Below are 12017 nucleotides of genomic sequence, written 5' to 3' on the forward strand. Positions count from 1 at the left end.
GACCACAGCACTGACTGAAAGATTAAAAGAGGTAATACATAAAAAGCACCAAGCACAATGTAGTAATTTGGTACATCGTAAGAATGCAATGCACATGACTATTATTATATTACTGACATTTGTGGAGCACTTCCCTTGTGCCAGGTACTTTGTACTAAGTGCTTTATATGTATCATTCTAACTTAACTCTCACAACAACCCTGTGAGGTAGAGTTATCCACTTTTTACAGATGAGGAAACAGGCACAGAGAGATAATGAGTTGCCCAGAGCAAATGGAATTGCTAGGTCAAAGGATACATGCATTTTAAAATTCTGATACATGCTACCGAATCGCTCTTTATAGAAGTTATATCAATTTACACTCCCACCAGCAATGTGGTACAAATGCCTGCTTTCTCACGGCCTCGTACACACGGTGTGTTAACAAACACTGGGATTTTTGCCAATCTGATTAAGTGAAAAATGCCATCTTTCAATTTTCATTTCTCTTATCATGAATGGAGAACTACTTGTATTTATTTTACTATCTGCTCATTTTTCTATTAGGTTGTCAGTCTTTTTCATATCAGCTCCCAGAGTTCTTTAGATAGTAGGAGGATTTGCCCTTAGAAATGAGCTTTGTCTCTTAGTCTACAGAATTTTGACTTGGCTTTTATGGTGTTTCGGGCCTTAAAAAAGTTTTATTTGAAATTTTATTTTTACATTTAGATCTTTACCCATTTTGAAATATGTGTTGGCTTATGGTGGGAGATACAGAGCCAAGTTTACTTTCTCCAGAGGGTTACCCAGTTGTTCCAACACTATTTTCTGAACAATCCATCCTTTTCTCACTGGTTTCAGATGCCACACTTACCATATAAATTAAATATAAATAATATATAAATTAATAACATTAATATTATTTATAATATATAAATTAAATATAAATACATCTGAATCTATTTCTATACTTTCCATTCTATTCTGTTGGCCTATTCATTCATTCACCAAAATGATACTGTTTTAATATTAGTTTTATGTGTTTTAATATCTGTTAGGATCGAACACCCCACTTTTTTCCCCATGTGAACTTTAGTTTTTTGAAATCGTATTGGTATGTCTTATCGGGATGGCACTGAATTGTTCATTTAAGTTAGGAGGACTGACAGGTTTATGCCGTTGACTGTTCCTATTCAAGAACTTGGTCTATCTTTCCACTTGTTCAAGTCGTCTTCTGTATCCTTCATAGTATTTTAATGTTTTCTTCAGAGTTTGTACATTTTCTTTTAAGTTCATTCCTGGAGACATTTTAAGATTAAAACCTTTTAAAGAAACTGAGGTTGACATTCTTCAGGTCAAACGTTTTGGATCCTCAAGTAGAAGCTCCCTGTTCAGGACACTGAAGAAACCCAAACTCTGCACGCAGTAGATAGGCCCACGTGACCTTGAGCCCCTTTCCCATCATGCTACTTGGTGGAAAGTCCTCTGCAACCAACAGTCACCAATTGCATTTCCATGAGGCAATTAGAGAAAACATAGCTCCTCTTTTCTCCACCCTCCAACATACTCCATTCTAACAAAAAAAGACTCAATTCTAAGGCCTTCAGCTAGAGGCCATCTTTGAGGGATAGATATACAATTTGGTGACCCGCACTCCCCATCACTGACTACTGCCAATGCTGTTTTGCTTCCGTCACCTTTACCTACTGATCCTGAGACTAGCTTTTGTTTACTGCATCTACTAGGTTCTGGCTTTAGTTCTTTCTGGTTTGCAGACCCTAAGCCCATTATCTCCCTCCTACACAGACATCCATCCAAATATTGCCAGTGACTTGGCCAGGTCCCTTACAGAGGGGTACGGATTGTCTCTGAGTGCTGCAAGCAGATTGCCATTTGAATTGGAGTTCTGTATCACCTAAGCTGGGTCTGGGGTGAGTCCCTGCATCTGGTTCTAGTCTCTTTTGTAAAATGGACACGATCACCCACCTTACTGGGCCACAGAGAGCAGCAGGTGAGTTCCCTGATAGGAAAGCACCTAGCAGGGGCTTAATGAATGCCACCCTAGCCTTCTAGGACTTTCTAATGCCTTCTTCCTATTCTGAACCTTTCAGCTGGGATATTAAAGTATTTCCCAACTAATGTTTTTCTAAGGTGCTCTCCTGGTTCCGAAATCAATGTGGGCAACGAGAGACAATTGAACAGCCCATCTCACTGGGTGCTACCTAACAGAAGGGTTGGTTTCCTAAGAGCTGTACTGGAAGGGCTGGCTCACCCAGCTCCTTAAAGTGCCCAGACTCTGACAGAGGCTCCTGTGAGGTCAAGTCCTGAAGCAGAACCAGTCCATGAGAGGCTAGGCCCACTTCTTCCTGACAGCCTCAGTGTCACTCAAATGAAGCAAAAAGGGCTTCTTCAAGGGACCAGGGATGTCATGCACACAGCCTGTCAATTCTCTTAACATACCCCACTTGATGTGGTACCAGTGTCCTTGCAAATACCTCTGCGGTAATGTACCTAGAACCCTTTGTGTGTTTAACAGCTCTTGTGTTGTTTTGTGGCCCTGTTCACACGTGGCCTCCCTTAGCAGACTAAACGTTAGTGGCGGTCTCTTTAGTCTCCTTCTGGCCAGTACGCAGCACAAGTCTTGGCAGAGAAAGTGCTAAACAAATGTTTGTTGGCCGAAGGAACACACTGCTACAGTGGTGTTTACTCGGGTCCCCTGATTTAACAGTTCTATGTATATGCCCAGCCTAGCTTGGGGACCTACTTAGAATTATGAAACACACGAACACATACAAAGGCTTAAGTCAGGAGAGACTCAAAATACCTTCTTTCCCTCAGAGAAATCGCTTGGCCAAAGAATCAAGGAGGAGAAATAAGGATAAACTAAACTATGCTCTAAACTATAAAGAATGTAAATGTTTTTGTCAATGAATAATTCTACGTAATAGCTAAATTTAACTAAAGTATTGAAAAAGCAGCCCAAAATGTTAAAAAAAAAAAGTTAGCTGTTCGCACACTACACCAAGAGAGGGGCAGCGCGATCAAGAGTTCACTGCTGTCTCCAGTTTGGAATTTTGTTGCAGTGGGTTATTCTGAAGGGTGGATGATCACCTTGGAAAGCAACAGAAAAGCAACAGAAAAAGGAAGGACGAAAGCATGAGGCAAACAATTCAAAACCTTTTCTTTTCATCTTTTTTTATTTTAAATTACAAAGGATGTTGCATACACTGATGAATCTGTATCTGACTAGAAGTGCTGAGGGGTTGGAAAGTGACAGAAAACAAAGGCAATGTTTGAATTGCCTTTTCTTCTGAAAAGAAAAACTGCACAACTATTAACCAACATTTAATAGAATAATTTTTAAACAGCTCATGCGTCAACGAGATAAAATTCTTTCTAGACAATAGACAAGACTGAATCCAATAAAAAGTTTCATAGCTACAGTTAGGGGAGTGGGGAACAAAACTACAGAATATTTATGATAGCATTACAAACAGGATCCTACGCAACTATGCAAAAGAGGTCGCCACATTGTATGAACAAACACTTTGAATTCTTGCCCTTCCGCTCTTCTCTTGTGACGTCTTATGTGCAGTCAGCCCTAGTATCACTGTTAACCACAAATGCTAAGTTATAGGACAAATCCTAGGGAAAGAAGGTTAAAAAAAAAAAAAAGCAGGCAGTGGAATACAGTGTCATAAAAATGTGGTGAAAAGGCAGATACAGTACACACATATACATTTCTGTTATTTGGTTCTGAAAAAAACAAAGGGCGAAGGGCAAGACACAGTAATCAGTCCCGCTCACATCCACCCATAATTTAATTAACTACACCATTGTGTTTACATTGTTATGAAAGAGGCAAACTTAGTTCACCCGAACTTGGCACATTGAAATACCCAACTTTGATGTTCCTCACTAGTCACCAAGTCATCAATTCCAAAATACTATTTGGAAGTAGTTTTAAGGTTCTATTCCCTCACCACTACCCCCAAATCTCTCTTTTCTAAAGGAAAATGGCAATTTGGCATAATTCAGTTCCTAGGTGTAATTTCTACAATTTCAGTCAGTTTACTAAGCACGAGGATTATGCTTCAACACATAATCCCACTTGTCTATGGAAGTGTAAAACTGTCAGTAGTACATTTTCATCATCTTCCCCCAACATGCTTATTCCTTAAAACGAAACAACCATTCCTACAGTTGACATTCATGGTTACATCCCAATGTGTTTGAAATATTAAAAAAACATGGAGTCATCTTCTCATAATGCCCTTATTAAGATTACAAAGATTACAAAAGAATCCACAAGTATTACGGCACTGTGTGAGGCTTATTTGTCATGATCCGAGGGAAGAACAAGACTGCAGTTCTGTGCAAAGTTGTGGAAATGGCCTTAGTTCCATGGGAAATGGTATTCCACAATAGACTTCACTAGAAGGATAATTTGAAACTTTAACACTGAAAGCATAATTCAATGCATTCTCAAAATTCAAGTTTCAAGATTTGGAGAGATGCTAACATTCTGTTACATAATTAACTAGAAAATACTTGAACAGAATTTTAGGAAGACTATATAAAGAAAGGGAACATAAGTTTTTGTTAATTCCTGCTGAAGGCAACTTGATTTCGTTTCTTAGAAAGTTAACTAACTCTTAGCAGCTAAAATATTTAGAAATGTATGGAATAAAGAAAAGCACATCCATTCTTGACATTTTGGTGAATAAACTAACAGCTTTATTAATGAAGGCAAACATCAGATAACTGTATGAATATTATATATAAAAAAAGAAATCCAAACTAACAGCATTGTATTTCAAAAGTACTGTACTTCTGTTTCTTTTAAAGAGACTTGTCATCTGTTTTATAAAACAAACAAAACGAGTACTCTTCTCCTAAAAAATTCTGGAAAAATGAAAATAGTCAATTTCAAGCTGATGAACTGAGCATACCTTTCTTTAAATGCAGACTACTGCTAAGGAGCAAATGAAGTCAAGCATCAGAAAGAAGATGTATGACAAATTCATGAAAGTTAGGAAAAAGGGATGTAGTGAAATTACTGCTAATCTCTCCCCCTCATATTCAAAGACCATTCAAAACTGGTCTTTCATACAAATATAAAATAACAATAAAGAGAGGGAATTTGAAACCATACCCATCTGAAATCCTTCATGATGTTTTTATAATAGCTCTGATTCTCTTACCAAAAAGGTCAAAGTGAAAGATTTAGGAAGTGAAAGGGAATGGAGATGTTTTGTTTTAAATGTACAAGTAAGGCACAATATAAAGCCACATCATAATCTGTCATGAAGGATATAGGAGAGGACAAGAATCGTACATGGTACAGTAGAACAAGCAATCATATTGACTGAAAAAGTGTGGCACCCAATTCAAAACTCAGACAAGATCTTAACAAGAACAACTGGACAGCATGCTTTCATATGGAGACAAACTCTATAAAGAATCCAGTGTATCTGAAAAGAGGAAGAACGTTTTTTGTTTTTTTAAATCATAGTAGTACTAGAGTCAAAGTTTATAATCGCTTTGGGAACAATGGGTTTATTTGAGGTGAATTCACAATGCCTTCACTTAAAGTAAAATTCTGGACTTCATTATGAGCTATCTGTATACCATGTATGAACACAGAAAACCTTTAGAGAGCTCTTCTCTAATGATCTTCACCCAAAAATACATGCCACAATTTTCAAAAACAGAACACGTACAATTGTTGGGGTTTTTACGTTACCCTTATAAGATTTGTTTGTGTGATACACTAAACGTATACATTTTAATGACAATAGAGGAAGCAGATTATTACTGGCATTAAAGTACAACCATTTCTAGACGGTTTTAAATGCCACAGAGTCCCCTGGTTAAAATGTAAAGCTGCACAGCTTGCCTATGTCATCTTTATGATAAAGTTAAAACAGCAAGAGGATTTAACTTTCACTCTACATTTTACTGCCAGGTTTTTATTTAGATCAAGTATCGCTGCAGCATTCTGACCAGCCCAGATTTAGCAGCAAATGGCAGGAATCATATAAAATGCAATTTTTTTTAACAAAGTGCTTTTCTAAGATATACATACATATATAAATAGGTACAAAATAAAGTGTCAACATTAAAAAGCTCAACTATTTAAAAGCTTTTACCTATTTAACTTAAGTAGTACATATAAAACACTGAAATGCAAGGATATGGAATCTACTAAACAGATTCAAAGTCTTTTTTTGAAATGCAAGACCAAAAAATCAAATTCTGGTTTGCAGACAAGAAAAAGGTATAAAAAACCAGAATTCCTAACAGAGCAGCTAGAAAGGGGCAATTTTATAAACCTCATCAGCTGAATCTCTATCATGAAGTGATTTTCACCTGATTGCAAAACTGCCATATTTTGGAACATGTTTCAATTTCCCAGACACATTCTGTCAAAACTTCATATACCTCCAAGTTACAAACCTGTGCTTTGCCTTCTCCCACCTAAAAATGAAAAACTTTAAAACAATAAACTTACATTCTATTAAACCATTAGATCTAAGCTTATCTGTTTAGTGTGAATGCACTAACCAGGTACATTTCCACCAAGCACACAGGGTAATCTTGTGCATCACAGTTCAGCTAAGGTGTTAAGACAATCCTTCTTGGAGTTTCTTTTTCATAATGTCAAAGAAGCATGAAAGCAACATTGCTCACTTGTTACTGTGTGTTTTAGAATCAAGCAAACCTTTATAAGCTATAGCTTCATGTGCTATCACTTACAAATGGGAAACCGTGGTGGGGAGGGAGAAAATAACAGAAAAGGAAACACACTGTATAGACAAAATATAATTAAAAATAAATTCTCCAAGGGGTAATGGAGAAATAGTTGGAGAAATAGATACTTTCCCGGCAGCTAGGTCGGAAATTTTTGGTATTTTTTTTTTCTGGCTAAATAGGATTTTTTTTTAAGGTATAATTTTTAAGCTACCAGTTTTCAGAGTTCAAAACACAAGATTTGAAAATAAAACAGTAAGAGAGACAGGACGGAAAGATCTGTAGGGAAGGTTTATAACGTTGCCTTGACATAAGAAATTTCTCATCAAGAGGTAAAGCTTTAACATAGTTAAAACACTGACTAATGAAGCTGTTTTATGTGAACAAAAAAGAGCACCTAAAAACTAAATGTGTTAATATTTCTCAGTTCTAGAAACTATAGAAGAAGAATAAGTCACATGTTAAGTTTGAAGAAGCTAGTTTGAAAATACCTGTACAAAAATATAAAAATCTATAAATCTTTTTGTTTTTGTTTTAAGCTTGTGTTGATCTTTGAAAATATTACATGCACAATAATACATCAATTGGAAAAGTGGCAACTAAAGAATTAGATATTTTTAGCTTTTTTCTGTCTTTACATATATATATACATAATACAATAAAAATAATCTGTATTTTGGTTGTTTGGTGGAAGTATACTACAATAAGCTAAATAAACTTTTTAATTTTCAAGGTCAAAAACTATTTTACCAATAGCTTACTAAAATGAAATATATTAAAATTTCCTACAATAAGTGCAGAAATAAAAAGACTTATAGACACCTAAATGGCCACCAACTTATCTACTATGGAAGCGAACTAGAGGAACAGCAAAATAATATCTGTATGTGTGGATGCTCCTTCTGTAGATAATTGGACCCAAACAGAAATAAAATTCACAGTTCAGTAAGATCCCTAACCCTGACCTTTTCGTTTTTCTTTTTTTTCTCCTTTTTTTTCATACATTCATACAGTATCATGTAAGCTGTGCAAAACTTTACTTAGACTGGCAGTATGCCATATCAGTTGCATTTGTCTTTGGTACAAAAAATAAAACAATCGCAATAATGTGCAAGTATTTGTCTTCTTCCGGTCAAGTACCGAAATATGAGTTTTCTAGAGCCATCTTTTTTTTGTTTGTTTTTTTGTTTTGTTTTTTATACAATACACAGACTCTGTGGCATATATCTACATTTCAACATAGTCCTATATACATTCAAAAAATTTGAAAAAGAGTTGGAACAAAAAAACATTTAAACCCCATAATTTTTCCATCTATATATCTTGTTTTTCCTCATTAGGGTTTTCATCATACAAAATATTACCAGTTTTATAGTTTCCCCAAAATACAAGGCACAAAGAATATGCTTTTTTTTTCTTACTTGCACAGACATTATATATATATTTATATATATATTTATATATACCATATTGAGCTCGGAAAATGAACATCTAATATGGCACATGGGCATGAGTGCTGGGTTGTGCCATGTACAAGTGAGATTAATGGTTGTGGAAAATTAGAATAAAAAGCAATAATTCTAAAAACAATCTAAACTGACTGTTTAAAAAAATGCTTCCTCAATTTTTTTGTGGTTCAGAGCATAAACCTGCCACAATATTTGGCATTTACTATTATCTTCACTCTTCCAAAATGTTTTGCTTTAACAGATTTTGTAATCTGTATCTAAACATCTACTTAAATGTATGAGTTTCAATTCTGATGCCAGTAGCAGTTTTAACCAACAGTTTATGCTCTGAAAATGTAATAATCAAGTATTTTGGATCATGCTTCACTTATGCTACTTAGTTCTTAAAACAATGTAACCTAATTGTAAATGTTTACATAATGCTAAACTGACATGCAAAACAGAATGAAAATTTACAATGAATAACGTGACAAACACAGACATTTCTGACCAGTGGTCCAATGAGGCTGATTACACTTTTGACGTTGGTATCCTTAGTCCTACAAGGCCTCCGGTGGGATTGCCTTCCGCAGTCTTCTCTAACACTTGGTTAACAAATTCTGAGGTTTGCCCAGCAACTGGGAGACCTGAAGAAAAGAATAATAGGCACACTTAGACACATATGAAGGTGAGGAGTAGGAAAATCTGCGGGTCAGGGGTGACTCTCAGCTAGACACTGGTCCCAGATGAGTGTTCTGCCGTTTGCTACTGCAGCCCAGAAAATAATTCTACCCACCATAATTAGAGCCTACAAGATTAGAAGGATCAAACCACCAACTGCTCCAACCTCACTACATCTCATAGATGGGCTTCACCCACGTGACTGAAAATATATACCTGAAGGATGTTTTCATTCATTTTTATAATGACGATCAATTTTACGTTCCTTTTTCTTCATTTTAAAGAAAAGTGGATAAATAAGCAAACTTGGAAGAGAAGAAGGAAAGGTGGGAGACACTGCAGGTATGTTGATTTTTTCGTCTTCCTCATCCTCTATAGCTGAGGTCAAAGATATTTGATATATTGATTTTATGTAACAAAGGTGTACGTGTTTTAAATGTAATACAAAGCTGAGCAATTAAAGGAGATGGAAGCAGAAAAATACTATGCAGTAATTGCTCATAAGAAGTCAAAAGATACTGTAAAAAACAGAGAATTGACACCACCTTAACCATGTGATCAAAATCAGCCTGACCAATAATGGGACAAACTGATACTGTTTCTTGATTGACATAATGAGAAGGATATATAAGCTACAATGAATCCTTGCCAAGAAAATTTAACTGTAACTAATCATGGGCAAACAGATGAATTCAAATATTGGGACATTTTACAAGATCAACTACCTGGATTTTTTATGGAAGAAAAAAGCCTGGGAGACTGATCTAGATTAAAGGATACAAAAAAAAAAAGACACAACTAAATGCAACTCATGATCCTTAAATGGATCAAAAACAAACAAAAAGGTTATAATGGACATTACTGAGACAACTGGGGAAATTTAAATATGGACTCCATATAGATGTCACATCAACGTAAGTTATAGCAGTATTGTGTCTAAGTAAGAAAGTGTCCTTGTTCTTGAGAAATACATGCTGAAGTAGTAGTTATGGATGAAGAATCATATGTTTATAAGTTACCTTCAAATATATAGGGAAAAAATGTACACAGGCAGAAATAAAGCAAATGCAGCAAAATATTAACAGCTGGTGAATCTAGCGGAATGACAGGCAGGTGTTCACTGGACTGTTTCTTTCTACTTTTCTTGTAGGATTGATATCTTAAATGAAAAGTTGAGAAAAAAATTAAGTATACATGTTATTAGCTAAAAAGTGAACCTGCAAGACAAAAATGTAGAGCTTGAAAATAATCAGAGGACACATACAAAATGAAACTATAATAATAATGGATCACAGAGTGAAGGACATAAAAAGGCAAGAAAGCCATATGAACAAATCTTAACAGCTTTTTTTTTTTTTTTTCCTTGCGGTACGAGGGCCTCTCCCATTGCAGAGCACAGGCTCCAGACGCGCAGGCTCAGCGGCCATGGCTCACGGGCCTAGCTGCTCCGCAGCATGTGAGATCTTCCCGGACCGCGGCACGAACCCGTGTCCCCTGCATCGGCAGGCAGACTCTCAACCACTGCACCACTAGGGAAGGCCCTAACAGCTCTTTTGATAACAGAAATAAAACCAAACATACATCAATAAATAAAAATGAGCTGGGACTTCCCTGGTGGCACGGTGGTTAAAAAGCCACCTGCCGGGCTTCCCTGGTGGCGCAGTGGTTGAGAATCCGCCTGACAATGCAGGGGACATGGGTTCAAGCCCTGGTCTGGGAAGATCCCACATGCTGCGGAGCAACTAAGCCCGTGCACCACAACTACTGAGCCTGCACTCCAGAGCCCACAAGCCATAACTACTGAAGCCCATGAGCCTACAGCCTGTGCTCCGCAGCAAAAGAAGTCACCACAATGAGAAGCACGCACACGGCAACGAAGAGTAGCCCCCACTCACTGCAACTAGAGAAAGCCCATGCGCAGCAACGAAGACCCAGCACAGCCAAAAATAAATAAATAAATACATTTAAAAAAAAAAAAAAAGAATCTGCCTGCCAGTGCGGGGGACACGGATTCAATCCCTAGTCCCGGAAGATCCCACATGCCGCAGAGCAGCTAAGCCCGTGCACCACAACTACTGAGCCTGCGCTCTAGAGCCCGCCAGCCACACCTACCAAGCCCACGAGCCACAACTACTGAAGCCCACGTGCCCTAGAGCCTGTGCACCACAACTACTGAGCCTGAACTCTAGAGCCTGCGAGCCACAACTACTGAGCCTGTGCACCATAACTACTGAAGCCCGTGAGCCTAGAGCCCGTGCTCTGCAGCAAGAGAAGCCACCGCAAATGGAGAAAGCCTGCACACAGCAATGAAGACCCAAAGCAGCCAAAAAAAAAAATAAAATAAAAATGAGCTAAACTCATCCATTAAAGAAAAACTCCTAGACTGACTAATAAAGAAAATCAAACTACAAGTTATATATAAAAATCTAGAAGTGAATTTTATGGTATGCAAATTGAAATTAAATGTAAATTTTAATCTAATTAAGATCTTTTAAAAAGAGATGTGTATCATATAAAGTAATTCAGAAAGACTGAAAATAAAAGGGAAGGCTACCAAGCAAAGATAAATAATAAGAAAGCTACATTCATGATTGTAAGATCAGACAAGATTGAATTCAGGGAAAAAGCTGTAAACAAGACAAAAGATGTGTGCTTCTTGATGATAAAGACTATAATCCATAATGAGGGGGATGTAACGTATAGCATGGTGACTGTAGTTAATAGTACCATACTGCACATTTGAAAGTAGGTAGGAGAGAGGATCTTAAAAGGTCTCAGCACAAGAAAAAAATATTTTATAACTATGTATATTGACGGATGCTAACTGGACTTACTGTGGTGATCATTTTGCAATATATACCAGTATCAAATCAGTACATTATACACCTGAAATTAATATAATGTTATGTCAATCACACCTCAAAAAAAAAGAGAAAAAAATGAAAACATGAACTCCTGAAATTAAAACAAATCTAAAAGGATATAAGAGCCGCAAATAAACACAACAGATAACGCATTTAAGAGAAACAGCAGTGAAAAGGGGAAGAATTTTAAAATAAGAAATTAAGAGATTTTTTTTTTAAATTTGAGAAGAAGTGAATATACTTCAGAAAATACTGAAGACAGGCAAAGAAGATCCAACCCACAAATAGTAA

General features: G+C 36.6%; 1 protein-coding gene across 5 annotated transcripts in view; it reads right to left on the reverse strand.

Annotated features, from left to right (window-relative positions):
• CREBRF (CREB3 regulatory factor) overlaps nt 1–12017 on the reverse strand; it is a 65573-nt gene that overhangs the window by 881 nt on the left and 52675 nt on the right. For 4 of the 5 annotated variants that reach the window (XM_027084280.1, XM_027084276.1, XM_027084279.1 and 1 more), the window contains one exon: nt 3155–8828. In XM_027084280.1, the coding sequence (XP_026940081.1) occupies nt 8713–8828 (116 nt within the window). In that variant the 3' untranslated portion in view covers nt 3155–8712. Of the gene's footprint in view, nt 1–3154; nt 8829–12017 lie in introns of those variants that run through there. The other variant, XM_027084278.1, reaches the window with a different exon arrangement.

The sequence above is a fragment of the Aethalodelphis obliquidens genome, unplaced genomic scaffold (assembly GCF_003676395.1).
Source record: "Aethalodelphis obliquidens isolate GAN/ISIS:26980383/991018 unplaced genomic scaffold, ASM367639v1 scaffold52, whole genome shotgun sequence".
NCBI lineage: Eukaryota > Metazoa > Chordata > Mammalia > Artiodactyla > Delphinidae > Aethalodelphis > Aethalodelphis obliquidens.